This window comes from Buteo buteo, chromosome 20, assembly GCF_964188355.1.
Source record: "Buteo buteo chromosome 20, bButBut1.hap1.1, whole genome shotgun sequence".
NCBI lineage: Eukaryota > Metazoa > Chordata > Aves > Accipitriformes > Accipitridae > Buteo > Buteo buteo.
The window spans coordinates 3,137,585-3,164,834 of record NC_134190.1 but is presented as its reverse complement, the minus strand read 5'-3'; the positions used below and the strand labels follow the sequence as shown (position 1 = coordinate 3,164,834).

Sequence of the window (27,250 nt, the reverse complement as noted above, 5' to 3'; positions counted from 1 at the left end):
CCAAAGCGAGGGGGAGGCCCTGGGCTGGGGCCTGGGCCTGGGCGATGGCCAAAAGGGCAAACCAAAATGGCGGGTGGCCCTGTGGGGGTGTCCCCGCTGCCCGAGAAGCCGGCCGCACCCAAACGGGTGGGCAGGTTGTGCTTCCCGTCTGCTGGCCGGGGCTGCGGGCCTCTCCCCTCACGAGCGGGACGAGGAGCTGTGTGGCGGTGGTTGGCGCAGGTGGGCCGAGGGGTGCTGCTGGGTGGCACCGGGAGGATGGAACGGAGGTCACCGCAGCCCAGATCTCCGAAATGTCTGCTGCTGACCGCTCTGGGGGTGTTAAAACACTTGCTGTGCCTCCATTGGATTTGATCAAGGGGATCCTGCGACAGAGTGAGGGGCTGCATGCATCTCCTGGTTATGGAAGATTCTGTCGCCGTATTAACCCGCAGAAATGAACATTTTCATGCTTGAGCCAGTGCTAGTTGTGGCTTGAGTGCTGTGTCAAAATGCAGGTATGTTTGAACCAGCTGGGTCACAACTGCATATCCATCTTCTGTGTTCCTTCCTGATGCTCTGTTGTGGTTTAACCCCGGCCAGGAACTAAGCACCACACAGCTGTTCACTCACTTACCTCCCCACCCAGTGGGATGAGGGAGAGAATTGGGAAAAGCAGTAAAACTTGTGGGTTGAGATAAGAATGGTTTAATAGAACAGAAAAGAAGAAAATAATAATGATAATGATAACACTAATAAAATGACGATACTAATAATGAAAGGATTGGAATATACAAGTGATGTACAATGCAATTGCTCACCACTCGCCAACAGATGCCCAGTTAGTCCCCAACCAGAGATTCCCTGCCCCAGGCCAACTCCCCCCAGTTTGTAGACTGGGCATGACATCACACAGTATGGAATACCCCTTTGGCCAGTTCGGGTCAGCTGTCCTGGCTGTGTCCCCTCCCGACTTCTTGTGCCCCTCCAGCCTTCTTGCTGGCTGGGCAGGAGAAGTTGCAAAGTCCTTGACTTGGTCTGAACACTACTCAGCAACAACTGAAAGCATCAGTGTGTTATCAACATTCTTCACATACTGAACTCAAAGACATAGCACTGTACCAGCTACTAGGAAGACAGTTAACTCTATCCCAGCTGACACCAGGACATGCACCCAGCACCCAGAGCTAACGCTGCCCGTGGGAGCTGAGCTGCACAGCCCTGGGCTGTTCTTGCACCTTGGTACACTTACGCTCTCTCATCTCTCGCAGTCAAAATCCCAGTGCTTGGAACATGCTGGGTAAATGTTTTTGGTTGTTTTGAAACCAGGACATTTCAGCATTAGGTTTCAGAATCGAGCTGGCCATGGAGATAGGGTGTCCCAGGCCAGTCTTCCTGCTTCCTGAAAGGCATTATGTGTTCTCCACAGGAAGCTCATTTAAAAGGCTAGCTTGCAGCAGACAGGGAGAAAAGCATAGTTCCAACTCCAAAAAAATCCCCACGGGCTTGAGCTGGGGCTGTGGGGAGCAGTCGTGGAACAGCAGCCTGAATTTGCACCAAACTACTTTCCCCTGGAACTGCGGCGCTCCCCCCAAAAACTACCAAACCCCTCCTTTTGCGCTATCTCCCTTCTGGAAAATTCAGTGCCGGGAGAAGAGAAGGTGGTAGCCATTTCAGACCAAAGCACTCCGCCTTCAGCCGTCCCCGCAGAAGCGGGCGGTGACACCCGGGCACCCCCCCCTCCCCGGCGGACGCCGCCCGGCCGTGCCGCCGCTTCCCTGGAAGCGTTCACCGGCGTTACCGGAGTCCTCCCCGCCGCGGCTGGCAGGGCAGGAGTTCCCCCACACCCCCCCAGTTCGCCGCTGGAGCTGGGCAGAGGTAGCCCGGGGCCGGGGGGGGGGTTTGCAGGGGGGCTGGAGCGGGTACACCCGGGTGGGAGCAGGAGCCGTGAGCTGAAGGCTTTTCCAGCTGAGCTAGGATGGAGCTGTGAAAAACATCGCCAGAAAGAAACCAGCCCTGGTTAATTCTTTGGTTGTTATTCGGGTAATTCGTTTTTTCTTAATAGAGAAGTTAGTGGGAGGAACTTATTCTGGGTAACGCGTGCTGTTAGTTTGAAACAGAGCTGGGAAAAAGGACGTGGGTTTGTTTTGCTATGATTTGGCTAAGTCCAAAGTGGTAGAGCGGTGCCAGTCTGCCAGGAAGTAGTGAGTCAAGCTCCACGGAAGAAATAAGGCCAGCTTCAGTTAGCACTGAAGTTAATACTTCAATGTGGTCCTTTTTATTTGCCCACTTGTCTCGATCTGAGTCATATTTTCCAAGTTTTCTCTGCAATGCGAGGACCAGAACTTAGTACAGATACATTACATCAATGTGTTACATACGATTATAGATGTGTACATACACAGAAGCAGATAATCTTAGGCAAGTAGAAAATGTGAGGAGGCACAGCTTTAAAAAAAAAAAGAGAGTTAGCGACACTGCAGATGATACTAGTCCAAAACCAAAATTGTCGTATCCTTAACAGGTGTCCCATTTAGCACACTGGACAAGACATCTGATAACTGAAGAATTATGCTCAGGAGCAAAGCATTCAGTTTGCTAAAACCGATTCCCTTGATGTCTGGCCAGTCAAATTTGGCTTATAAATTTATCCGTCCAGCTATTGCTTCTCATGGACATTGCTGTCACAGGAGAAGTGTGGATTATAGACAGAGGTACAAGACACACCCCGGTAGTGCTGGAGGACGAACAATAAGTGCTCCTCAGACCAAGGTTGGTATCTGGAGAGCCCCCTTCCCTCTGCAAGGTTCCTCAGAGTGTTTTTAGTTTACTGCTATCAATGTAATTTTTTAAGATTGTACCTGGTACTAGCAGAACCCCAGTTCTCGAACCAAAGCTGCAGTCTATTAGTGGTTCAGGTGTGCATCAAACGTGGCTGAAATTGTGGCGCACTCAGCATATCCACGCTAATGAAAAGATTAATTACATGTGACTAGCCTGCCTGTAGTGCACCAGCTGGTTTGTTTAAAGCCAAACCAGCTCTGCTGCGCTGCACTGTACTGTGGCTTCCTCACGGATCACCTTTCTGCTTGGGAAGTTCAGGAAGTGCTTCTGAAATGAACGCAGGTCTCACTCTGACCTTTGTGAGTGGTGTTTTGTAATGGAGGAGGAAGCAGTGATGAAGGCAAATAATGTAATACAGTGCCACCTTACTGGCTTCTCCCAGTCAATTCATCTTATCTGGTGCCCAGTCTTCCATCGCTTAACAGCATAAGGTTTAGTTGCCTTCTGGTCTGAGTAAATTGCTGCAGGAGCATGAGGTTGTGACCATCAAGAAGCTGGACAATGCTGTCACAATATGACATCAAATCTTGTCTTTTGTTCTATGCCTCATTCCATCTGGAGGACGAATCTAGTTCAGCCTTCTAAGGTCACGTTGTGTGATACTCTAAGCAATATACAGACTACAGCTGGGGAAATTTGCACAATTTTCACAACCATATGGGGCTGGCAGGGTTCAAAATACTTCAGTTGGCAAGAAGTAGATTAGATATATTTAAGAACATGGTATTCCTTTGCGATATGGTTCCACTATTCATCTCATTGCGTTGTTTGCTGCTGTTCAGAACCAGTTATCAGAGACACTGTTCGTGGTGAACAGCAGACCTGTCCTAACACGGAGGCTCCTTCTAGCCCACGTAGAGCAGCAGACTGGAACTGAGGCAGAAATGCAGGTCAAGGCCAGGATAAAGCAGTATTACTGGTGTCGAGATTGAAGGCATTTAATAGATGCAGTTGGCATAAGCCTGAGTTTGCTCAGGATGAGGGTAAATACGGTTTAACAGAAACTACCAATCTGCATTGACACCTTTTTGTCACAGGTTTGAATTCTGGTTACTTGCTGAAAGCTTGTGTGAGAGGACTGAAGCAGCAGGAAATCTCTGCCCAGCACTGTGTGCCCAGAATAAATCAGCATACTGCTGTGGAAAATTGTCCTGATTCAGTTAGCACAACGTCAGGTTTCCTGGACCCAAGCCTAGGACACAGTATGGGATAGAGACCTAAAGTGAGTGGAGCACAGCAAACAGAATTGTAGGAAATTGGGCACAACTGTTGTTAAGACATGCAGCAAATCTTCAGCTGCCATTTTTGTCAATAAGTGCTGCCTCTAATTAGGCGTGTGGCTCTCTGTGGAGCCCCTGTGTTATTGCAGGATACGATACATTGGCATGAGTGTTGCAGAAAGGACTGGGCTCAGAACTGTCTGGGTAGGGGAAAAGTTCTAGTATGAAGGACCGTGTTGTCAGTGGGACTTAGAATATCACCTCCAGTGCTCTTCCCCACTGGTTCAGCTTATAGGCATGGGTGTGCTAAATTTTGCGGGAGGTAAGTTCAGGTACAGATCTGGATGTTTAAAACACTGAAGGCAAGCAGTGTCGGAGCTGTCCAAAGATAGCCCTTCATCGTGCAAATTTGTTAGACCTAAACCATTCCTGACAGATGTTTGCCAGACCCATCTGAGCCTCAGTGCCTCCCTACACTACCTGTGGCTTCACCAACCGTAATCAATAGGCAAGAAACTTTGAGTAACTTTCTAGCAGCCTCTGTTTCATACCACTGCTTACAGAAGTTAATTTGTGAATGAAGTTCAGAAGTTACCAGATTTGTATGAAATCAGTATTGATTCAGGACTAAATTGAAACTATTTGAGAAGAACACCTTGTAGGACTGGATTTAGATCTAAGGGGGTGGACATTCCTTGGTGCTATAGTCTAGGTGCTGTGATAGTAAATCAGCACTTAGTGAAAATACTGGGAAGTTGTCTAATGCACCACGCTAGTACCAAGTGACTGTGGATTCATTCTGTATCGTTAAAAGCAGTATTGAGTTCCATCAGTTTCCTGGTTTACAGGTTTGAATTTAAATGATCACTACAGCATCACTCCTTTAAAGGTGTTCTCCTAAACAAAGGAGTATTTCTTCTATTCCCCTGTTGCAGGTCATGGCAGAAGAAGAGTTGCCGGGGGTTTTGATTCTGGATATAGGAGGAACTCATGGTGTGCTAGAAAACCTTGCAGCACTTTTGAAGAAACACTTTCGCCTTATCACCATGAAGGAATTTCTTCAAAACAAAAAAGAAATGAGCAAAAAAATCCAAGCTGTTTTCGTGTTTGAGTGCAGGCCGATTATTGACCGAGAGCTTCTAGAAAGCCTGCCTAATTTAAAGGTAATTGGAAACTCTGGGGTTGGAGTCGATCACTTAGACTTGAAAATGATTTCTAGCTTTGGGGTAAAAGTGACCAACACCCCACATGCCGTGGCGGACTCAACAGCAGACATAGGAATGGCCTTGATGCTGGCCTCTGCCAGAAGACTAGTGGAAGGTAATGTTTTAAATTTTCCTGGATCTTAGCTACTTCTCTGGCATATCTCACTTTTACTATGATACAGATGATCTGTCTGAATCAATATTTGGGATGCTTTCATGGGGAAAAAAATTTCTGAGGACTCCGTTTTCAGAGGCCTCTGCTTTTCCTATATCCTGCTTCTTCGTAAGGCGATGGTGACAGGAGTAACGGTTTTGTCTAAATTATGCACTTTAAATTCACTTGTGATATCCTGTTTGAAATGAAGTCTGGGGCATAATTCTCCTCTGGCTGTTCACTGGGTGGGTTGTTTATAGCTGTAAAAACTGAATACAAAATGCATCCAAATCAAATGTCACCACTTCTCCATTTCCCTTGGAACAAGTGTTAGGAGCTACAGGAAGGTGCAAAGCATTAGTGCCCATGTCCCCATCTCTAGAGCAGTAATTAGTGTAACTCTTCTTTTTTTTCCTGCTTCCGGGAAGAGTTTTTCTAAATCAATACGCTGTATTTCTAGAAGAGCATCAGCACTATTATTAAAATAGCTGATAATCCTATTGACAAAGTTATTCCAAACTGTACCACCAACATTAGTTTGTGTCCTTAAAGGTAGGTCCTTTCCCCACATACCCTTGCTACGCAATGCCTTTCAGGGGAAGGAAGGTGTCAGTAGAACCTATCACAAGAAGTTGCCTCTGTCTTGAGGGACTCATAGTCTTTCTGTCACTGCTGCTGCACCCCTGAGCATGAAATAACACCTCTTTCCCCGTGATGTGTTCTCACTGTTGCGTCTTGCTGGACCTCAAGTTCTTTGTATAAAAGCTCATAGAGATCCGTGGCTGAGCTGGAAGTTGCAACCGTCACCCCCATTCAAGCAGTGGGGCTGCTTTGGGTTGTGATCCAGGAGAGAAGGGGTGAGATTTACCCCAGCTGAAAAAAAAGTGAATTCAATGCTTGCGGGGTGGTACGTGTGAAAGAAGCTATTTTTAAACTTTCAAGAAAATACTCCAACCGTGGAAAAGTTAATTCCCTGAGGAGCCATTCCTCCCAGCACAGTACCCACCTGGCAGGGCAGCCCTCCTGTGCTTCTGGCTCCAGCCCTGGCTGCAGGGAATGGCACCATCCAGGCCCTTCCATAAACTGGTCAAAATTAGCAAGGATGTTGTTTAAGGGGTGCTCTAGAGCCCCACCGCTGTGACGGTGAGAAACTTTTTCTTTCCCCCAAACCTATGTTTATGGTCAGTTTGTACCCATTTAGCATGTATTTACATTCAGGCTGCCAGATTGCAGTTTCTCCAGACACGAAGTATTTTGCTGTTGACTGGCTGGGAGTGGAAGTAACCAGAGCGACGCTTGGGATCATCGGGATGGGCAGCATCGGTTATAGAGTGGCTCAGAGAGCCAGAGCCTTCGATATGAGGATCCTGTACCATAACAGGAACCGGAGGTAAAAACATTTGGGTTTTGCATGTAATGAGTCAGGGGGCCGTGACGGAAACCACAGCTCTGCTGTGTCCCCAATCTTCCTAGGCACTCGTGACAGTCGTGAGCAGCGTGAGGAGCACCAGCGTGCCGCTGCTTCTTCCCTTGGGCTCCCTACTGCTCCCTTCCCCCTCGCCTCCTGCGCTCGCTGTGCCCTGGTTAGCTACTAGCAGTTTGGAAGAAGGGCCGCGTAACCTTTCTGAAGATGTTGTCCGAGCAAACGAGGCCTTGTGCCCTCATTGTGTCCCCTGTCCTGCCAGACTCTTCTTACGGCTTCTGGCAGCATCCCTGGCCCACCCAGCCAGTCATCCCCCTCCTCAGCCCGGCCAGATCACTCATCACACCGGCACCGATGACAAGAGTCTTAACTTCTGTTAGTTTTATAGCTCCCTTTCTTTCAGACTTCGCTTCCCCTTCATTCCTTTTCCACCCCAAGTCCTAACTCACATGTCAGGCAAGGAGAGACTACAGGGATTGGCATAGACTCAGGAGAGGAGAGTGGGGTCTGACTGCATCCCCAACCTCCTATACCTAATATTGCCTACGTGCTTTGCTTTCACACATACATCACACCTTCAGTGTCCCACCACTCTTCTAGCCTTTTGCTCCCTCTAGCGCACATGCTTCCCACCTCCTTCCAACATCTGTACCTGTCAATGTCTTTTCCTTTACCTTGGCCTCAAACCTCGATCTCTGTGCTGTTCCTGATCTCTCCTAGGGTTGATTGATTGTTAAAGCCAGTTAGAAATAGTTGTGTCAGTTTGGGGGGGTGTGTGCATTTTTCCTTCAGAAGAAAGGAGGAAGAAGAGGCAGTTGGTGCCCACTACTGTGAGAAGATGGAAGACTTGCTGCAGCAATCTGACTTCGTTATGGTGGTTGTGAGCTTGACTCCTGAGACTCACAAACTGATTGGGAAAAAGGAGCTTGGGCTGATGAAACCCACAGCTACTCTTATAAACATCAGCCGAGGTAGGATGACCTAAAAAGACTGTTTGTGGCTCTACAGTTAAGGTTGTGTTTTGTCTGATTGTGTTGACATTCCCCCCTCCAACCTGAATCTGTGATATCCTTGTATTGTTTGAGTCATGAAGTAGCTGGCAGTCTACAAATGAATGACTTATCATAGATCAGATGCTATGTGTTCAAAGGTCCTATGGAATTTAGGGATGCTCAGCAGATGTTCTGTTCTCTTTAGCCTTATCCTAAAGACAGCTTTTTTTAGTGGGAATAACTGAAAGGTTTATCATCACCGATGATGAATGAGGTGCAAGGAGAAACCTAAGTTTCATTTGGAACAGCTATGTAGAAAAGAAACTTCACGTGGGATTACAGTTCTGTTGGCACTGAAGAAGCATACGAGAGAGATTATAGTTTCAGTAAAGAAAGCAGAGATAAAAGAGTGGAAGGCTTGAAGAGATTAAATGATTTGTCTATAATAATACAGGAAGTCAGTGTCAAAATGAGGAAAAGATTGAAACCAGTCACATCCCAGGAAAAGCCTTATGCAGTGGACCATAATCCTCCTCTAACTAAAGATTAATAAGTAAAATCTCTGTTTTGTTTAGTTAATGGTTATTAGAAAGACATTCTACTTTCTAACAAGATGAAGATCCTGTAATTTTTCTCACTAGACCCTTGAGACCTTTCCCCACTGCCAGGTAAAAACATGTTCATTAACTCATCATGATAGCGAGATTTCATTTGCATGCAGGTGCAGTTATTGATCAAGATGCATTGGTAGAAGCTCTCCAGAGTAAGGTTATTAGGGCTGCTGCTCTGGACGTGACATACCCTGAGCCTCTGCCAAGGTAAAGAAACCTGTTTTCCACTCTATTAATCTGAAATGTTTTAAACTGTGTGCAAAAGTGTGCTCATAATCTTGATCTCCATGGGGAGTCTCTTTCACTGTTTAAGGCCAAAACCTCAGCCTGTCTCGCACAGTCATAAATAAATGACAAACTATTAGCCTTTCCCACATCTGTCAGTTCTTTGCCAGCCTAACTGACAGGCAAGGCAACGAGACCAATAGAGGCGAAGAAGAAATGGGTAAGCAAGCTTCCCACAGCTTTCTGCTGGTTCTGTGCTTGTGGCCCTTTTATCTCAACAGTTCTTAACAACTAACATGGGATAGCTGCAGAGTAAATTCCCTGTGTAAAACATTCTGTTCTTTCTGTTTCTTACAGAGATCATCCTTTGTTAAAATTAAATAACATCATCATAACCCCTCACATCGGAACTGCAACAGTCCAAGCTATCCGTATGATGGCAGAAGAAGCAATAACAAATATGCTGGCTGTTCTTAATGGCCAGCCCATTCCAAGTGAAGTGTTTCCCAAATGATGTGTGCCAGATGATATCAGTAAATCTCATATGTGTGGGAAGGTGCTATTTCTTACAGTACCACTTTTAAACTAAAAAAACCCAACCTGTTCCTGCACTGCTCTTGTCATGATACTGCAAAGCTGTCATCTCACTAGACTTGATCTGTACTGTGATTTACAATTCTGAAAAATAAAGTGGAACTAATAAAAGGGACTTGTTTGAAGATTTTAAACTGAGCAGTTATGCACTTTGATATCTTTAGTCCATTATTTCAATGAATACCTGTATTCTCTTCCCAGTACTGGCTGCTACATAATGATAAGCAAGTACACCAAGCAGTTTGTGTAACACTCTCAAATATATTAAGGGTGAATTGAGCAGTAATTGCCTGCAGAAATTTGGCTGTATCCTGAAACACTTTTCAGCCAATATTGCAATATTCTGTTTTTATATATATGAAGAAAGCAGTCTCCTTTGAAATGATTGTAGGCCTAAGGTTTTCTAATGTAAGAAGAGCTTTGCTTCATCTATATGTTAAAGCAAAGCAGAGCCAATTACTGAAGAAGTATCTTTGATTTTCCTGAGGGGATCCTTTGAAAACCAAAGTAAATACCAAGAGATTTAGTTCTTCCATGCAGACGAAAATGATGCTTTTATCTTGACTGGCCATGAAACAGTGGTAGATCTACTACTGAAATCACATGGGTGAGGGCACAGCCTAAAGCAAAATTCGTGGTCAGTCCTAACTTGCAGCCCAAGGCCAAGCTTTTTCTTACACTCTCTTTCCTATGAACAAGCCACAAAGTCAGAAAATTCAGCAAAATGTTTGTCACCTCCATAAAATCAGGAAGCCTTTCCATTATTTTGCAATATGGTTAGGCTTCTTGAAGGGATGGTCAAACGAAGTTTTAGTACAGGAAGTGTAGACAGGCCAAGAGTTAGACATTTAGATGCAAATAGTGAAATACTACTAACAAGACAACAGCAAGTATTGCAATAACAAGACAACAGCAAGTATTGCTATAGGGGATTCCAAGATTTTCAGCCCTTAAAACAGCTCTCCCCACAGCTCTTCCCAAAATTCCTACGGAAAATCAATGGTAGCTGTAAATAGTCTATTAAAAAACCCCAAACTTGTCAATTCACAGACCCTCTGGGAACCACAAACAGATGGTCAGTGGTTCCTGTAAAAAACCCGATGTTTTAATTTGAGTGCATAAGTCCTTGGAAAACACTTGCCTAAGCATCTATTAATTTGTTAACTTATGATAGCCTCAGGAGAAGGCACTGCAGTTAAGAATTCACTGGTGTCTCTTCAGGACAGGAATCTGCAAAAGTCTCTGCAATGAAGCATTTAAAAATTAACCTGGTAACAAAGTTCATGGTGAAGCTGTGCAATTTGTTTTCTCGAACTAGATTTGGTCCAACATTTTTCTTAACTGCTTAAACACAGCAGTTTGTGATTTCAGGGTAAGGAAGGAGATTTATTGCACCAGACTATTGATGGTCTGCAACTAAGTAATTAATGAGAAATCATTGTGTGTTATGAGCCTGGTGGCAGTGATACGAGACCTTACAGACCATGAGGGACAGAACTTGTTCAGACTTGATCATGTGAATATGTGTGTGTGTAATTGGTAGTATACGTAGAAGAGCTGCTTTCTTGCCTCGGTTTATCTCCCTAGCTAAATATGTGGTTTGTAGGATCTTTTGTCATAGATGTCACGAAACAGGACATGAAAGTGATTCTTCTTTAAAATATCTGGAAATAATTATACGTCTTTCTTCTGACACTTCGTGTCTTTCTTCTTTGTGCAGATCATGGGAGAAGGAGAGCTACCTGGGCTTTTGGTAGATGAAATTGGTGGCAAACATGGGATATTGCATGGCCATGTGGCATTCCTGAAGAAACATTTCTACCTCATCACCATGAAGGAATTTCTTGAAGACAGAAAGCGTATGAGTAAAAAGGTCCAAGCGATCTATTTGTGGTGGCACAAACCAGTCATTGACCAAGAGCTCCTCCAGAGCCTACCAAACTTGAAAGTGATTGCGAATTCAGGAGTAGGGATGGATCACCTGGATCTGAAGCTTGTCGCTAGCTTCGGTGTGAAGATGGCTAACGCTCCACGTGCTGTTTCCAGCAGCACAGCAGATACTGGGATGGCTTTGCTGCTGGCATCTGCTAGAAGACTAGTGGAAGGTAACATCTTAATTCTTTTGTGGTTTCTAAAAATTATACAAGATTTACCTACCATTATTAATTTGACTTTTTCTACGGTTATCTGTAGGGCACATAGTTTCACATAAAATGTGAAAATCTAAATATGTTGGGTTGGCAAACAGAATAATCGGTATTTTCATATATTTTTATATATCATAAATATATCTAAATTATTACATCATACACAAACATACAAAACATATATTTCAACCAGGTATAAATAAGATCATATAAGTTTAGTTTTCACAGGTCACCAGCCTGGGTTTAAAAGATTTGAGCAGAATCTAATCACATTTGATTCAAATACAGCTTTTTGCTTTATAGACCAAGCAGTTTTAGAAGCTGGAATTTAGTTTTTAGAATAAATATGGCAGTAGATTTAGTTTAACAGTTTCAGATGAACAATACACTGAAGTGTACTTCCTACATATGGAAACTTTAAATGTCATTACTTCTTCAGCAGCACATTTTCAGTGACTATGACATTTGGCTGACGTAGGACGCGCTTCTTGATGTGATAGCGTTACGGTGCTATTGACCAAAAGCGAGGGATGCCAAAGATCAGTCGAACGCTGCAATCACAGGCTGGCAGCAGAAATTAGAGTGTGGGAGGCAGCAATGGAGCAGGATAAGGGTATATGCTGAAAGCTGGGGCTGACACAGGCATGGGCATCTTCTCAGGGACTGAAAGGGATGGATGCAGAATTGGGGAATTTAAGGGACGTTAGAGAGCAACAAGGCAGCCTGCTCCAGCTTCTGCTAGTAGCATCCTTTCTAGTTTCTTCCACAATATTTTCTTGCCATTTCTCCAAATAGACCTACCCTTGGCTTGGTTAGAATGCCTCCTGCTTCAGGAGAAGATCCTCCAGATTTTTTCTGTTAAATTTACCTGCCTTTGATTTGTCAGCTCTACCACAGGATTCATAGAAACTCAAAGGAGACTTGTCTCCCCCTAAATCTGTTTCTACCTCACAAGGAGGAGACAGATTAAAAGGGAGATTAATTTCTTGTTCCCATCTACAGAAACTATGCCTGGTGGCATTTCTGTTAGCTGTGCCTTGGCAGAGCGTTTTACCCTGAGGCGTTTTTTGATACTTTCACAATATTCTGCTTATGTTTTAGAAGAGCTGGCAGTATCAGAAGACTGAAATATCAGAAGCCTGTCACCTTGCTAGCAGACTATTAAGTGCCATCTCCATGCATATATTTTCTGTGTTGTCAAACTATCCAAAATCTTGTAGGTTTAACAGATAATTATGGAAATTAGTGACTAGTGATTTTTAAAGAAGTCACACTTTTCTTTCCAAGAGAGTGGCAGAGGTGAACAGGAAACCGGTTCTTATTATTCTAAATAGCAAACCCAACATCTGGTGTTATTCTCCACATAACATTTCCAAACTCTGCAGTGTTACTGGCAATAATTATTTTGATTGGTGATGCAGAACATGGCAATGTTTTTATGAGTCTAAAGCAGTAAAAGGATTTTTAGGGGAGATTACATCAAAAGGCTTTTTGTAGTATGCTGAGAATAAATGGGAATGTCACATACAGGTGGCAGGGAAGGATGATATGTTAGGGAGTCACCTAGGACATTACAAAACCCATTGCTATTTAAAATTGTGCGTAACCGTTAAAAGTGCGCTATAGTAGCGCAGCAAGCCCAGACTCTTTTGCCTTGTTCCCCCCGTGTGGGACCCCATTCATTTCTCATATTGGAGTGTTTTTCTTGCAGGCTATCACATTGCAGTGTCTTCAGGTATGGAGTACAGTGAAGCCGATATTCTGGGAGTTGAAGTTACTGGAGCTACTCTAGGGATTATTGGCATGGGCAGCATCGGATATAAGATCGCTCTGAGAGCCAAAGCGTTTGAAATGAACATTTTGTACCACAACAGGACACGGAGGTAAAGATATGTCTTCACCCTAATTACAGCAGAAAATTGCTTTTAGATAGTCAGTATTTCCTTTTCAAGGAGTTATGTCAGGAATATAGCAAGAAATAAAGGAATAGGGCCAAGATTAAAACAAAAGGGAAAAAGAGCAGTTGCCTCAAATCAGTCTTGTAAGGAATTACTTGGTGATTAAACATTTGGAAACATAAATTAAGTTTTATATTAGAAATTCCAAGGTTTCCTGGAGACGTGAACAGAAAAAGGAAAATCAAGCTTATACCTTTTTTGTTCTTATCATATCTTACTATAGTGACACACAACTCTAGCTTTTGTTTATTTTTCCCCCATCTTTCAAAGTTCAGGCATGATCTTGTTGAAACTAAATGACTGGAGAACTAGGAAATGTATACCTTGCTCAGTATTAAAACTGATTAACTTGATAGTGACACATAACTCCAGCTTTTGTTTATTTTTCCCCCATCTTTCAAAGTTCAGGCATGATCTTGTTGAAACTGAATGACTGGAGAACTAGTAAATGTATACCTTGCTCAATATTAAAACTGATTAACTTGAGAGCTGCTCTTGAGAAAACCTTGTTTCTCTTCAAACCAGTAGGAATTTTGGCAAGTATTTAACTGGATTTCACCCTTTATTTCTAGCCCCTCCTAACTTGTCTACCTGGGAATATGATCCTTGTTAGAGATGCAGCACAGGGGCTTTTCTAATATAAAGGTGAGCAAGATCCCCATGTACAACTCGAGGCTGTTGCAATCAGGAAAGGTGCAGCCAACGAGCAGAACAAATTTTTACTGCTATAAACCACAATCTACCCTGAGAGAACTTTCCTCCTCCCTGACTGAAGGGAGAAGCTGCAGTGCTAGTACGTGTGGCTTTCAGTGATTTTCTCCGTATGCAGACTGCAGAAGGAGGGTGACTGCTCTAGCTAGCCCTAACCAAATCGCAAGGCTGGATGAGGCCAGAAATTTCTAGCCTTGCTTGGCATTCCTGCTACTTCAGAAATTACAAAACCAGCTGAGCAAACTCACATTAAAAAAAGTACTAGTGAACACCCTCCTTAAGATCTTTCAGAATTTCCTCATAAACCACAAAAAAGAGAAAAAAAGGCAGAAATCCTTTTCTTTTTTTCCTGCGGATCATCACTAACTCCCTCTGTTTAATATTTTTCAGTCTTTAAAGTAATATTTATGCAAGTGCTGTGATGAATAACCAATGCACAGTGCAACAGAAATGAAAAACCTGCTTATTTTAAAGTACGTTTGCACTTCAGGCTTATGTGCTGAAGCGAGGTGCACTCTGCATGCTGCAAAACTGGCTGTAGTCCCAGTCTGTTCTTTATCCACTTAATCTTTGGTTGTTGACCTGGACACTGAACGAAAACAATGAAATGCATGCGTTAGGAGGCACATGCTCCAAAGTCACACTGAAGTTATTTTCTTAGTGTGACTTCTTTCTTTATTTCTAGATTAGGGCGGAGATAATTAAAGCCATTCTCTTGCAATCAGGAGCAGAAGATTGTACGCACAATCGCCTATCATTGCTTCTTTAGTTCCTGAAGTTCAGGCAGCTAAATGTACAAAGAACAGGAGAAATGGCAAGTATTCTTTTTTATTGTGAAAAGTTCAAACTAAAAATCTCTTTCTACTTTGGTAACTTTTTGTGTTGAACGCTGTATTTTGTGAAAGTCCTGGGGCAGCCGGCAGCCTGCCAAAGAGCTGCCTTGCTGATTCCACTCATCAGAAAATGCCAGGCTGACTGGAGGATGCCAACAGGGTGAGGACCACCAGCACGGCCAGAGCTCACACTGATGAGTTCTGGTGAATACCACTGCTCCGGTTGGAGCGATTACTGCATCCTGTGAGGTGCGCTTTCCCCACGGGGGATCCTGGAGAACGGACCGTGTGCTGCCGTCGGTGCTGGTGCTTGGCCTTAGTCCACCTGCAGACTTTAAAAGAAGCCCCTGGACCCTGCGCTGCAGCAGCCGAGAGGCAGGCATGCAATCCATCCCCTGCTGTAGGGCTCGAAGCCTTCCAGAAGGACCCAAAGAGCCAGCTGAGACTAACTTCACCTCTGTCTGCCACCTGTTTGCTACATGAATGTGATAATCAGAACCTTTAGTTTGTATACCAGTGACATCATTGAAGAAAATATTTTCGTGACTGATGCCCTGAAATACAGCGTGATGCTTTTTTTCCCCACCAGGAAAGAGCAAGAGGAGCGAGCTGTCGGCGCCACTTACTGCGAAAAGATAGACGGCTTGCTCCAGCGGGCAGATTTTGTGATGGTGGTGGTGAGCCTGACACCTCAGACGCACAAGCTGATCGGGAAAAGAGAGATGGAGCTGATGAAGCCCACGGCTACTCTCATTAACATCAGCCGAGGTACCATCCACAACCGTTGACTGGCCTGACGAGAAAGTACGAGCCAGCTCCCGGTGCGTTACCCGCAGCGCCATGCTGCATCCACCGCACAGCTGGCGCACGCAGCGAGGACAGATCAGGGGTGGCGAAAATTCCCCTCTCTCCCCTTCTGTTCTCTTTCCACTCCCAGAGCGTTTCCTGCAAGTGACGCTCAGAGACACTCTTATTCCAAACCAGGTGCAGTAGTTGACCAAGAGGCGCTGGTGACAGCTCTGCAGACCGGTGTTATCAGGGCCGCAGCTTTGGATGTCACCTACCCCGAGCCACTGCCCAGGTTTGCCATCTCTGCTTATTTCTCAGAAAGGATGGGTGAGCCCGGCCAGAGGCAGGCAGCATCCCTGCAGCTGGCAGGCATCTGGCAGAGGCATCCTCACCCTCCCCTGGGGTGGAGGTTTGCCTAAAAGTGCCATGAATACGAATGGGATGCAAGCCCAGATGTTGGGTCTGATAACAGGGCAAAGGGAAGCCTGGGCGCCGGGAAACAGCAGGAGGGGGCTTGTGTGCCCAGGGGAGCATTAACCCCCCTCCCAGAATCACCATGGGGAGCTGCAGCAGTGCTTCGCTTACAAATTGCTTTACCTGAATGGGTGGAAGCCTTTTGAGTCATCCCTCCCTAGACCTGCTGCATCGCCCCAAGGTGTCCCTCCTCGCAGGCTTGTTTCCCCAGCACAAGGCTGAAGTGCTGCACATCTCTTGGCTACTCAGCTTCTGTAAAAAACCACCTCTTTTACCAGCATGGTGCCTCATGGATTTAGCTGTGCTGGCTGCATTGTGGGTCAGGGGGAGTTTGGTCTTGGTGTGCCAGGACATCACTCTCCATTATCTGACTCTACACACGTAACTACAGCTCAGAGCCTTGTGTAGGGTTAATGTGTCAGGAGGGCTTAATCCTCTCTTCTGACATAGTTCAAATTGCTGCCTAATGGCAAAAGGCTGTTTCCGGACAAAAGAGCACAGTATAAACTCTTCACGTGTCCTTTTAAGGTCCAAAATTACTTGAACACAGGTGATCAGGTTCTGTGGATGTAAGTGGGACTTGTAAAGTTATATTAAATTAACTTTCTGTTTAAATGCAGTGCAAAAGCCAAAGTAGGACTCCTCTTTATTTGGATGAACAACAGTAGGTAACTTAACTATCTCTTTTTTCCTTTCTTCCAGAGATCATACGTTGTTAAAATTAAAGAACGTCATTATAACGCCTCACCTTGGCATTAAAACAGACAAGGCCACCTACATGATAACAGAGGAAGCAGTTGAAAACATACTAGCGGCTCTTAATGGTCTCCCCATACCCAGTGAAGTGCTCCCTAGCTGATGGGCAAAAGGATATCACGGCTCTCTTTTTATTCTTCTGTTTCCTCCCATCGGCTCTTAAGGTTTTTATTCTTAGATTTTCTCCATTAAGAGAAACCGGTTCCAAGTGGACACGGAAAGCGCTGGCTTGGTCTCACATGTCATTAAAAAACAGCTTTTACATTTTAATTTCCTTGCAAATTGGAGGAATACATTACTTTTCACTTCCAACCATAGATAGATGCATGCAGGTTTTAAGTGGCTCCAGGAAAAAGAACTTCTGATTGCCAATGCACTTCTTGCTAGGCTCCCTAGTCCTAAAGAAAATGTCATTTTTAGATTACATAATTCACTTTGTTCCCATTCTACTATCAAAAACAACAAAGTAAGCTACCTGGCTAGAAAAATGACGGACTTTCCATATGGACATCTGCATTTAAACTAGCTCCTGAGACGCAAAATGCTGAGGCAAAAGTCAGTTTTCAGAAATGTACTCAGAATCACTTATTTAAAGCAGACTGGATTTTAGAAGACAATTTAAAGAACTAGCATTAAGGAAAATTAGTCTTCAAGATGAACATGCTACTATGTTTGTAATACCAAACTTATGTGCAGTCTGCCTCCAGATTTTCATCTTTGTGCAAATATTTGCAAGAACGGTTGGAGCCCTCTAAGCCTCCAGCACCATCCTGTAAATTAGTGGGAATACAAAAGGCTGTAAAAACACATGCAGCATTAAAATCCAAATCTATACACTTTCCTTTGTATCACTGCTTCTGGACATTCGCAAGAATAATTATATTTGTAACAAGATAAAACAGGGAAGCTTTACAGTAGCTTCACTACTGTAAAGAGAAAGAAAATACTTTGACAAATTGGTTTTGTTACTGCAATTACTATTATGGAAAAAAAATCAAAATCCCATGGCTTTCCTCCACTAGAAATAGCACCTATATTACAATTAATCATAACAATTCCACAGGAAAAGGATCTCTTTAAATAGAAGAATGCTCATTCACCTCACTAAAGCTTTGTGGGAAACAGTTTGCTATCCTCTCAGTTGTCTTTACGTACTCCCTGTTGTCTTAATACAAGTCCAAAAGACAAATAAACCAATATGCAACTCAAAGTTGCAGTGCTATGCTTTTTAATATGTAGTATGACTTTATGAATAGTACGATTATTTAATCTATCAGTGAAATTTATAGCAAAGTTGCCATTAAGTGCAGCTAAGATTTTGCCTGTAGTCTCATGCATCTTTACAGAGCCATTTCCACTTCCTTTTTCTTGCAGAAGGGTGTCACTGGTGCTTGCCAGAAGACACTTCCTTCCACCAGTTTAACATACGATGATGTTACCAGCTCTTGCAGCTCAGGGAGTCAAGACATTGCAGCTTTTCGGGAGCAGCAAGTTGGCTGGCAAGAATTTCAAGACTGTCCCAGGGACCTCCCTGTTTTCTGAGGTCCAGGTGCCCAGTATGCCTTTCATTGTCACCTGTATAACGTTGACAAAAATAAGTTGAGCTTATTCTTTCAAAGTAAAAGGCTAAGCAATAAATTACAGAGCTGAAAACAAAGCTACAAGAAGCTAAAATAGCAGAAAGAACAAAATACCTTTTATTAGTTCAATATCCTAAAACTGGAAAAAACACACAAGTTTTTGCACATGCAAACTTTTCTCCAGACGTGAAGCAGCAAACATAAAATCAGTACTTCATTTCACTTCTATGTAAAACAATAGAACATGCTTGGCATTTCCTTGGACTTTTACTTGTACTTTTGCAGATATTTCATGAATTTGTGTGGATTAGTTACAGAAGCGTCCTGCCAGTGGGTGCTTTAGACAGGAAGACACAGCGCTAGACAACAGGATACCTGTCAGTCCTTGGAGCCGTGGGTTCACTCGCACACACCTAACAACTTGGCATTCCACAGACTGGAAATGGTCACTTGAAGGACAGCTTCCCAAAATGTCTTCAGGAAGCAGCTACCTCTCTTTTGGCCCTTTGTTTCCTGCCTTTCCTTAATTTATAAATATTCATTGAATAGTATTGAATTAACAGACATACAGTTAAGGAAACTTTCCTGTGCTTACTAGATGCTGTTTCCCATCTCTGCTATTCTACTTGGATTGTGCTTGGAAAACACAATACGTCCAATCTTAAGATTACTAAAAATGGATCAAAAAATGCAGTGGCCACATAAGCAAAGAGATGATCCGTTACAGTTCACTCCGTTGATTCAGATTTGTTTGAAACATTTTGACGGGCAAACAGTACACAATCTGGATTTTAGTGCTGCTACAGTAGTCTGCTGGGAAAGCTGGCCTTACCTATAGCAAGCAGATGGTTAGTGATAACACTTTATGGTGGTTTAGAGTCAGTGAAAACAAATGCATCACTTGGGTTGGCCTTGCCTGAAACAACAAACTCGCGAATACAGATTTCCTGCCTCTGCTTTTTTTGTCCTATGAATCCTGGTCACGTATGATATTGCTTTATAACACATAATGTAGACATGGGGAACATATGTCCTTATCCAGTTTCAAGTTTAAGCTACTCTATACATCCCAGCTGGGAAATGTATTACATTACATTATACGAAAGTCTTATAGGCTAACGCAACACTTCAAAAGTCTAGTCCTAAGAAACAATTATGATGCAAGCGCCTTATTAACACTGCAGGCATCAGCTTGCCCTGCAGCATTACATGGACACCAATGGCAATATTTAATAATGGGAATGAAGTCCACGGGCTGTGCAATACCTCTTTCCTCATACCCACAGACATTAGTAATTTCAGGGAACTTTGTCACAATACTGGCATAATAGATCCCTTTCTACCATAGAAAACCAAAAGCACACTGCAACACTATGTAATTCAGCTTAACACACTACATGGAGGTCTAAAAGGTACTCTGCAAATTAAATCTACTTAGAACATGATAGTGTGCTGGTGCAACACTCTCATCTTGTTTTACCTTAATCAGACTTAGCTTATGGTAACTGTTGTTCGGTTGCTGCCCACGCTCTTATTCTGTGACATTCTGTGTCCTAGTAATTTGAACAGCTCTTCAATCACTCAAAATATAAATGGTTTCCTGACCTCTTCTGCACGTATGTTGCTATACAGATATATCTCCTATAGAGATATATATCAGCTCCTGAACCATAACTTGAAAATCAGATGTTCAAGTTACACAAAAAAACTTTGAAGCCGCCTGATTCTCTCCACATCTAACCACATAACACGCCCATTTTCTTGACATTTGATATGTATGTCCTGGATTTTTGCTTGAAAAAGAGTAACATTCCTTTGACTATTATTTTTTGACTCCTCTGACTAATTGCTCCTTCATTTTGTTCATTCAAATTTGTTGATTTGATATGCAAAGGGAAAAACTACTGTATTTTCCTTCCAAAGTTTTTTCTTTTTTACCTTCACTACTAAAATGTGGTAGACCTCCTTCCTCAGTTCATGAGGCAGAATGACTTGTGTCTTTGAGAGGGGCTTTACAATGGTCCTTTGGTCTCAGGTATTGTAATGTAAGCAGTAAGTTAAAAGATCACCCATTATGTCTTATCAGCAAACTTGGAAGCAGTTGATGTGAAACAGGGAATGTGTAAGCATTTTAGGGTTTGTTGCTTTCTTTTGAAAGAAGAAAATTCAAGTAGACTTAACTAAGAATCCAGCTAATATGCCATAACTCCATCTTGCTAGTTAATGAATTTTTGCTTTAAAGTTTAACTGTCTGAACTTGAAATCCATGTAAGCAAATGATACTCAAAAATCATCACCAGGATAATAAGAACTATTTACGGTTTTGTGTAATCATTACAACATTTTATTATACTTTACCTTTTCATTAGTCATTTTATAGAGGATTCGGTGTTAAATTTGACTGCCTTAAGTGTTCAGCATAGCAAAATGCGTTTGGTAGAATTGAAGACGACACGATTTTGTAACCCATTCTTTTGCAAGGCGCTACAGTAGTCAGGCAAGACCCAGCAGTTCCCAATTGCTGGTTATTCCATAGGGTGGAAGGTGAGAGATGCCCGGTGCCCGCAGCAGCGGTGTTCCCCGGCTCCCGAGCTGTTCTCGCCGCAGCAGCCAGGCGCCTTTTCCAGCATTCTGCTGGCCACTTGCCCAGCAATGGGGACGGCTCCAGCACAGCTTGAGCAAGCAGAGTACTGAAGCTGTACTCCGTGCCCTCCATCACTGGGGATTCACAGTCCCAAGTAACCTCGTCAGGAAAATTTTCAGGCGTTTCTCAGCTGGGATAGGCCCAGGAATGGCTGTAGCCGGGCTAACAGCCGCAGGGAGTGAGCACCTGAGCCTGCCCCAGTGGCTTAGCTCTCGAAGAGGGGTTTTGAGGGTATTCTTAGAATCCTTTAGGTTGGAAAAGACACTTGGTGCGTGCAATGAGATCTGTCACTGGTGCCTGCCGGTCAGAGGGTCAGAGACAATGCTTCGTGCCGTGTTAATGTACGTGCAAATAGTGCAATGACTGACAGAGAGACCGGACCATAGCTTGTATTCAAAGACAGGATATTGAAAAATGGTGTGCTTGATGTTAATGCAAAATCCCAATTATTTTCAAATTACTACGAGCTCAGAAACACAGTACATTTAAAAAAACCCCACAACTATTTGTGAACACCTGTCGCTCTCTCCTGGCTCCCCTGAGGGGGTTGGGGGTCCCGGGGTCTCCGTGCCCCTGGCTGGGAGCGGGAGCCAGAGCCAGAGCCAGAGCCGGAGCCGGAGGCGATCTCTCCCGTTCCCTGCCCTCCTTCACGGCCAGCCCAGCTCCCTCCCATCCGTAAGTCCCACCCGCAGAGAACTGCAAACGCCTTCAGAAAGGGCTGGAAAAGCAGACAGCACACCGCGCTCCGGCGGCTGGAGATTTGGGCAGGGAGGACGGACGGACTCCGGTCCCGTGGAGCAGGCGGTGCGAGAGCAGTGGGGCCTCGTTCCAGCAGCGCTGGAGCTGGGGATCCCGTCTGTGCTGCTGAGCCCGGTACAGATTTTGTGGTTTTTTTTGTGTGTGTGCCTCTGACACGAGGGCTGTGATTCCCGAGCGGCTGAGGGGCAGCGTGTGGGTCTCCTGGCTTCAGCCTGGGGTAACTGGCTTGGTTCGTCCCAGAGTTGGCAGGGTGAAGAGTTGTCGGGACGCTGGAGGAGGCGGGGGAAAAAAAAGGTAAACTTGTGTTCAGGAAGTAAATTGATTTAACTCCAAAGTTCATAGTTGTGAAATTATAGCTCTGTTATATTAAACAAGATTTTTTCCTGAGATAAGCTCATTAATTACTAATTACTTAATATGGTTGCATAGGTGGCAATCAAAGGCAGAACTTGGGGGCTAAAAGACACCCTTCCACTCACATGGCCTCATTCTTAAACTATCAAGACTTTGGCCTTTGAATATTGAACAGGATTAACACCTGGTAGCTCTTTTGTTTAAGAGTTAGCATAGCTGCTGTGCCAGAAACAAGGTTTTCTTGTCCTATTGACAAGAATATATCGAAATTGAAATTCTGAGTAACACAGAAAACACAAGACAGGTTCTGCATGTGGGAGTGACTAACTTCAGCCAACTCTGTTATCGAGTGGGAAAATAGCATGTAATGGAGCCAATCAATTCCTGTTTTTTAAAAAACATATAATGGGCCACTTGAGGACATACCCTTTTGGTTTCTCATTGCTTTTGTAGAGGGCATGGAGGGTCAGGACCTGCCTTATGTGCTAATTGACCATATAGGAGGGAAGCATGGAGTATATGAAGACCATGTTGAGTTTCTGGAGAAACATTTTCATCTCATCACCATGACAGAATATCTTGAAAACAAGAAATTTCTCAGCAACAAGATCAGAGCTATTTATATGTGGTATCACAGACCGGTTATTAACGAAGAGCTGCTCCAGAGCTTGCCTAACTTGAAGATAGTTGCAAGCTCCGGAGTGGGAATAGATCACTTGGACCTGAAACTTATCTCCAGCTATGGTGTTAAAGTGTCCAACACTCCGTTTGTTGTTTCCACTGACACTGCAGACTTGGGGATGGCTTTGATGCTGGCATCTTCCAGGAGGCTTGTGGAAGGTAATAACTGAAACGGTTTTAGTCTTTTTATAGAAAAGGTGACTCTTCAAAACATGCAGTTAGAAAGTGTGTGCTGATGCAAAGGTAAGCTTAAAAGTAGAAAAACAGGAAAATACAGGGATGAGGAAACAGTTAAGACAAATCTGTCATATTGACAGTAACTTGCACGCAACGCATGCTGTTTGCAAACAGGCGTATCAGCAAGGTAGATGTGTTCCTCCTTCAGACAGCCCTAAATTCAGGCCTCTTCTCCCTCAGCCCACACCCACTTACTCGTTATACTTGTTCACTGCAGTCTTGCTTTGCAACTTTAAATAAAAGGGAATTAAAAGAAGGTATTTTGAAGGAGGCTTGAAACCTGTCCTTGCCAAGCTGACATGTATCTGAGTCATTACAAGCAAGCCCTCCAGAAACCTGTCCACCATGCTCTATCTTTCTTTTCCCAGTCAACTTTGGTGTATTGGCAAGACAGCAGGGAATCTGTATTGGCTTTACTGAAAGTCTTGACTGATTCGTCAGTTGCACCATTCAGTATTTACAACGTAGGTGACATCCATGGCGCTGCCAGTTTCGTGAGCCCTGCCGATGAACCACCGTAAGTAAGAAGCTGTCTTGCCGAAATGCGTTTCAACGGCACAATAATCAGTGCTGTGGGCAGAGAGAGATGATGGGCAGGTGTGTGATGTACATCGAAGGGAGGTTGCTGCTGTGGCCTTACCTTCCTTGTCTGCCTGAGAAGGGCTGAATACGTTCCTATCCTAAGCAAGAAATCAATGTTAGATGTCATGTTGACAGTGCAGCATTATTGTCCAGAAACACAGTAACGTGATGTTACTGCTCCTGTGCTTCTGCCTTGTCTTATGATAAAAAGTGGGGAAAAAAGTAACCAGATGGCAGGACATCCTTTACGTGACGTATTTCCTTCTTTTCCCTCCTCCAAGGTTATCAGATTGCGGTCTCCCCCGACACAGAGTATTTCCCCGCTGACTGGCTGGGGGCTGAGGTTTCTGGAGCCACCCTGGGGATCGTGGGAATGGGCACCATCGGCTACAAAGTGGCCGAGAGAGCCAAAGCCTTTGAAATGAAGATTTTGTACCACAACCGGAATCGGAGGTAAAGCTGTTCGCAGGTCCATGGCAAGTCTATTTTGCCACTGCTTTTAAACGTTATTTGTACCTTTCGCTGTCAAACTGATCTCCTGTTCTCTCCGTGTTAGGATAGGACGCTGTGCTCTCTGCACTATTGTTATTAAATATCGTGCTAGGAAGCCGTGAGGCCAGGTTCGCCCAAAAGTCCAAATCATCAGGCGATTTCATGGTGATAAGGCAGGGCAGAGGCCAGATGGGTGCTGAGGGGAGCTGGAGACTGGCACTGCTGCAGCATTGCTGGGGTAGGGGCTGACGGCCCCCAGGGGAGCTGCCTCGGGGTCCTGGGATTTGGAGAAGCGCCAGGGTGCCGGACTGGGACAGCCAGGGCTGGTGGTGCCCTCGGGGCCATGACAATAAGTTGCTGCCTTATTAGTGGCTCTTTATTTTGAGTGGCAAAGTACACACACTCGCTTCAAGGTGGTCATTTATTTCCCGATTTATAGAGAAACAAAGTCAGGACGGAATGGGAGAGACACATCTCGCTGGTCTCCCCGTCAGTCCAGGGCTCCCTGGGCCCTTCTGTCATGTTGGTGACATTGCAGTAGACCGGGGAAAGGAGAAATAGCCTGGGAGGACAGAACTCCTGTGATTTGGGCAAGGCAGGGACGCAGGCAGAGATATCTCGCCCTTTCAGATCCAGCTGACAATGAAAAGCCGGGCTTGCCAGCCCGTTTGCTGTCTTCTAGATGAGGTGTCTGTGCCCTTCACATACACCGTGACTCCCGCCAGGCCCATCCCATCCTCTTCTTTTGTGGGGATCTGATGGGAGCCGGGCAGTACGTGCCCGACCTTGTCCTGATAGGGATCAAATGCACCGGCAGGTCCTGCAGCGTGTGGTTTCAGTGAACCAGCACTGATGCGCAGAGCAAGCAGACTGCTGCTGACTCAGATTTCTGCAGGTTTAACCCCTGCCCTGTCTTGTGTGGGTTTCCTCAGTAATTTTCAGACAAGTTACTTTTCACAGGGAAGGGAATTCATGTCAAACATCAGTCTCACTTTTGGGTTGGATAAGAATCCCCATTACAACCAGGAGCTGTGACACAAATGCATTTATTTTATTATTTATTCAGTGCATTTACATGATTCTCATTTCTTACTTTCCATCCCCACAGGTATAGTACAGCACATTTGTGTATAGTGCACTTGGTATTCTGGGAAAGAGCTTAACATTTTTCTTTACTGCCTTTCTGTCAGATAACTGGCTAACTGCTTTGCACTACAGAGTGAAGAAAACTATTAAGAAACCTTTTCTCTAATGGTGATTTGAACTTTTTCTTGTTGCTTACTACTGGAGTTGAATTTTTTCCCCTCAGAAGCAAGGAAGAAGAAAGTGCCGTTGGAGCTATTTACTGTAAGAAGATAGATGATTTGCTCCAGCAGTCCGATTTTGTGTTGCTGTCTGTGAACCTGACTCCACAGACACACAAACTGATTGGGAAGAGGGAGCTGGAGCTGATGAAACCCACAGCTACTCTCATTAATACCAGCAGAGGTAGGGTGCAGAATAAATGAAACTGTGTTACGGTTTGCTGGCATAAAAAGTCCTGGGAAAACCCAACCCTAATACAGAGTCACTCTGAAATTTTCAGTAAATTCTCTGATTACTAGATTATTTAGGTGTCCGTGGTCATATCTCAGCCAAACATTTAAGCATTTCTGTAATTATGAGCAAGTAGGTCTCTAAAACGTTAGTGAGCGTGGAGGGTTAGAAGCCCATGTATATTTGCATAACCTCCTACTGAAGCTTTTTACTTATTTAGTGCAGTCTTGTTGCTAACATGCATCAGGGTGGCACAGCCCGCTCTGAAGTCTGGCACTGTACTTTGTTTTACGGTGCTACGTACTGCCTTCTAAAATTCCTGACTGTCCAACTCTGATGCACGTACCCAAGGTTCTTCCTCCCACTTCACCACGGGATCTCTGCTGCCGCTGCTGCTTTGTGAACATCGCCAGCCAGGCCGTTTGCCTGACTGCCATGCCCAAAAGGATGGTGAGAGAACAGTGTGGAATATGAAAATAAGAGTATCCTTCTTACTGTAACCCAGGTCTGGTTGTGGATCAGGATGCTTTGGTGGAAGCCCTTCAAAACAAAGTTATTAAGGCAGCTGCTCTGGATGTGACGTATCCTGAACCTTTGCCAAGGTAGGACATGTATTTCAGTTAAATATAAGTGAGTGTATGTGTGTGGTTCAAACTACGTACAAGTTTGTGAGCACGTGAGAAGTTGGATAATACTTTGTTAGTAGGAGTACATGATGTATCTGTGCTAGTCCTACTGAAACGATGTCCCCAATCCTTCCGTCCTAGCCAAACCAAATTCACAGTGACTTATTTGGACGATTTGTTGCACAAAAAAACCGCAAGCTAGGCAACAGTCTGAACGCCTCTGAGTAGGCTTGGGTCATGCAGTTAGTTTTTAATTATTATTTTAGATATTTCCCTGGCTCCCTTCAGGTGACGAAATAACAGGTGAATGCTCTGTGAGTGGCTAGCTCAGCATTTCTTTTCCGTTCCCAGGGATCACCCTTTGTTAAAGATGAAGAATGTTATAATAACTCCTCACATTGGAAGTGCCACCAAAAAGACACGCCGCCTTATGATGGAAAACATGATGGAGAGCATACAAGCCGGTCTTGCGGGTCTTCCTATCCCTAACGAAGTATTACTGTAAAGCGGCCTGCGTTTAATGTTAATGCCATTAGTGTTTATCCTGGTGTGAGGAAACAGTAATTTGATCGCTCTTCGTGTAACTATCCCGCGTGTGTTAAACAGATAAAATCGATAACGCGTGCCTCTGATTCGTTTAAATAACCCAAACCGATTTTGTGTGGAGAACTGCTGTTTTTCTCCCGTGAACTCCAGTGAGAAACGCCGGAGGGCCCAGAGCCTCGCACCGGTGTCATTTATTTTGCTCGCACCCTCTTAAAACGGCCCGTGGACCTGACACCGGATCGGCGGCGGCCGAAGTCGTCCCCCGGTGCCACCGAAGCACCGCAGCCTTCCCGAGGCTCCG

The 27,250-nt window shown here is 44.4% G+C and overlaps 3 protein-coding genes across 7 annotated transcripts; all 3 read left to right on the top strand.

Moving 5' to 3' along the window:
- The first annotated feature begins 1,626 nt into the window (after positions 1 to 1,626).
- On the top strand, positions 1,627 to 10,952 carry LOC142042382 (putative 2-ketogluconate reductase). Of its 4 annotated transcripts, none has more exons than XM_075052244.1 (7): positions 1,627 to 1,854; positions 2,501 to 2,748; positions 4,976 to 5,360; positions 6,618 to 6,789; positions 7,618 to 7,793; positions 8,536 to 8,632; positions 9,008 to 10,952. In XM_075052244.1, the coding sequence occupies exons 2-7, from the start codon at positions 2,548 to 2,550 to the stop codon at positions 9,162 to 9,164; spliced, it is 1,188 nt and encodes a 395-aa protein (XP_074908345.1). In that variant the 5' UTR covers positions 1,627 to 1,854; positions 2,501 to 2,547; the 3' UTR covers positions 9,165 to 10,952. The 4 variants fall into 4 exon arrangements, with proteins under 4 accessions (XP_074908345.1, XP_074908343.1, XP_074908346.1 ...); XM_075052242.1 differs by having other exon boundaries at positions 1,629 to 1,854; positions 7,615 to 7,793; XM_075052245.1 differs by lacking the exon at positions 2,501 to 2,748 and having other exon boundaries at positions 1,632 to 1,854; positions 7,615 to 7,793; positions 9,008 to 10,951.
- LOC142042383 (putative 2-ketogluconate reductase) lies at positions 9,073 to 18,131 on the top strand. Its single transcript, XM_075052247.1, has 6 exons — positions 9,073 to 9,206; positions 10,965 to 11,349; positions 13,103 to 13,274; positions 15,483 to 15,661; positions 15,878 to 15,974; positions 16,859 to 18,131. The coding sequence occupies exons 1-6, from the start codon at positions 9,195 to 9,197 to the stop codon at positions 17,013 to 17,015; spliced, it is 1,002 nt and encodes a 333-aa protein (XP_074908348.1). The 5' UTR covers positions 9,073 to 9,194; the 3' UTR covers positions 17,016 to 18,131.
- A 3,709-nt stretch (positions 18,132 to 21,840) lies between these two features.
- Positions 21,841 to 27,046, top strand: LOC142042344 (putative 2-ketogluconate reductase). Of its 2 annotated transcripts, none has more exons than XM_075052185.1 (6): positions 21,841 to 22,009; positions 22,703 to 23,089; positions 24,031 to 24,202; positions 25,551 to 25,729; positions 26,283 to 26,379; positions 26,755 to 27,046. In XM_075052185.1, exons 2-6 carry the CDS (start codon positions 22,708 to 22,710, stop codon positions 26,906 to 26,908), a joined length of 984 nt encoding a protein of 327 aa, XP_074908286.1. In that variant the 5' UTR covers positions 21,841 to 22,009; positions 22,703 to 22,707; the 3' UTR covers positions 26,909 to 27,046. The 2 variants fall into 2 exon arrangements, with proteins under 2 accessions (XP_074908286.1, XP_074908285.1); XM_075052184.1 differs by having other exon boundaries at positions 21,841 to 22,189.
- Positions 27,047 to 27,250: the final 204 nt, after the last annotated feature.

Excerpts from the sequence above, each read along its gene's own strand:
- LOC142042382 (XM_075052242.1), top strand. The coding sequence starts at position 2,548 with ATGCTCAGGAGCAAAGCATTCAGTTTGCTAAAACCGATTCCCTTGATG. Across the intron at positions 2,749-4,975 it reads TAAGTGCTCCTCAGACCAAG|GTCATGGCAGAAGAAGAGTT; the intron begins GTTGGTATCTGG and ends CCCCTGTTGCAG. Across the intron at positions 6,790-7,614 it reads TACCATAACAGGAACCGGAG|AAGAAAGGAGGAAGAAGAGG; the intron begins GTAAAAACATTT and ends TTTTTCCTTCAG.
- LOC142042383 (XM_075052247.1), top strand. Across the intron at positions 11,350-13,102 it reads TGCTAGAAGACTAGTGGAAG|GCTATCACATTGCAGTGTCT; the intron begins GTAACATCTTAA and ends TTTTTCTTGCAG. Across the intron at positions 13,275-15,482 it reads TACCACAACAGGACACGGAG|GAAAGAGCAAGAGGAGCGAG; the intron begins GTAAAGATATGT and ends TTTCCCCACCAG.
- LOC142042344 (XM_075052185.1), top strand. The coding sequence starts at position 22,708 with ATGGAGGGTCAGGACCTGCCTTATGTGCTAATTGACCATATAGGAGGG. Across the intron at positions 24,203-25,550 it reads TACCACAACCGGAATCGGAG|AAGCAAGGAAGAAGAAAGTG; the intron begins GTAAAGCTGTTC and ends TTTTCCCCTCAG. Across the intron at positions 26,380-26,754 it reads TATCCTGAACCTTTGCCAAG|GGATCACCCTTTGTTAAAGA; the intron begins GTAGGACATGTA and ends TTCCGTTCCCAG.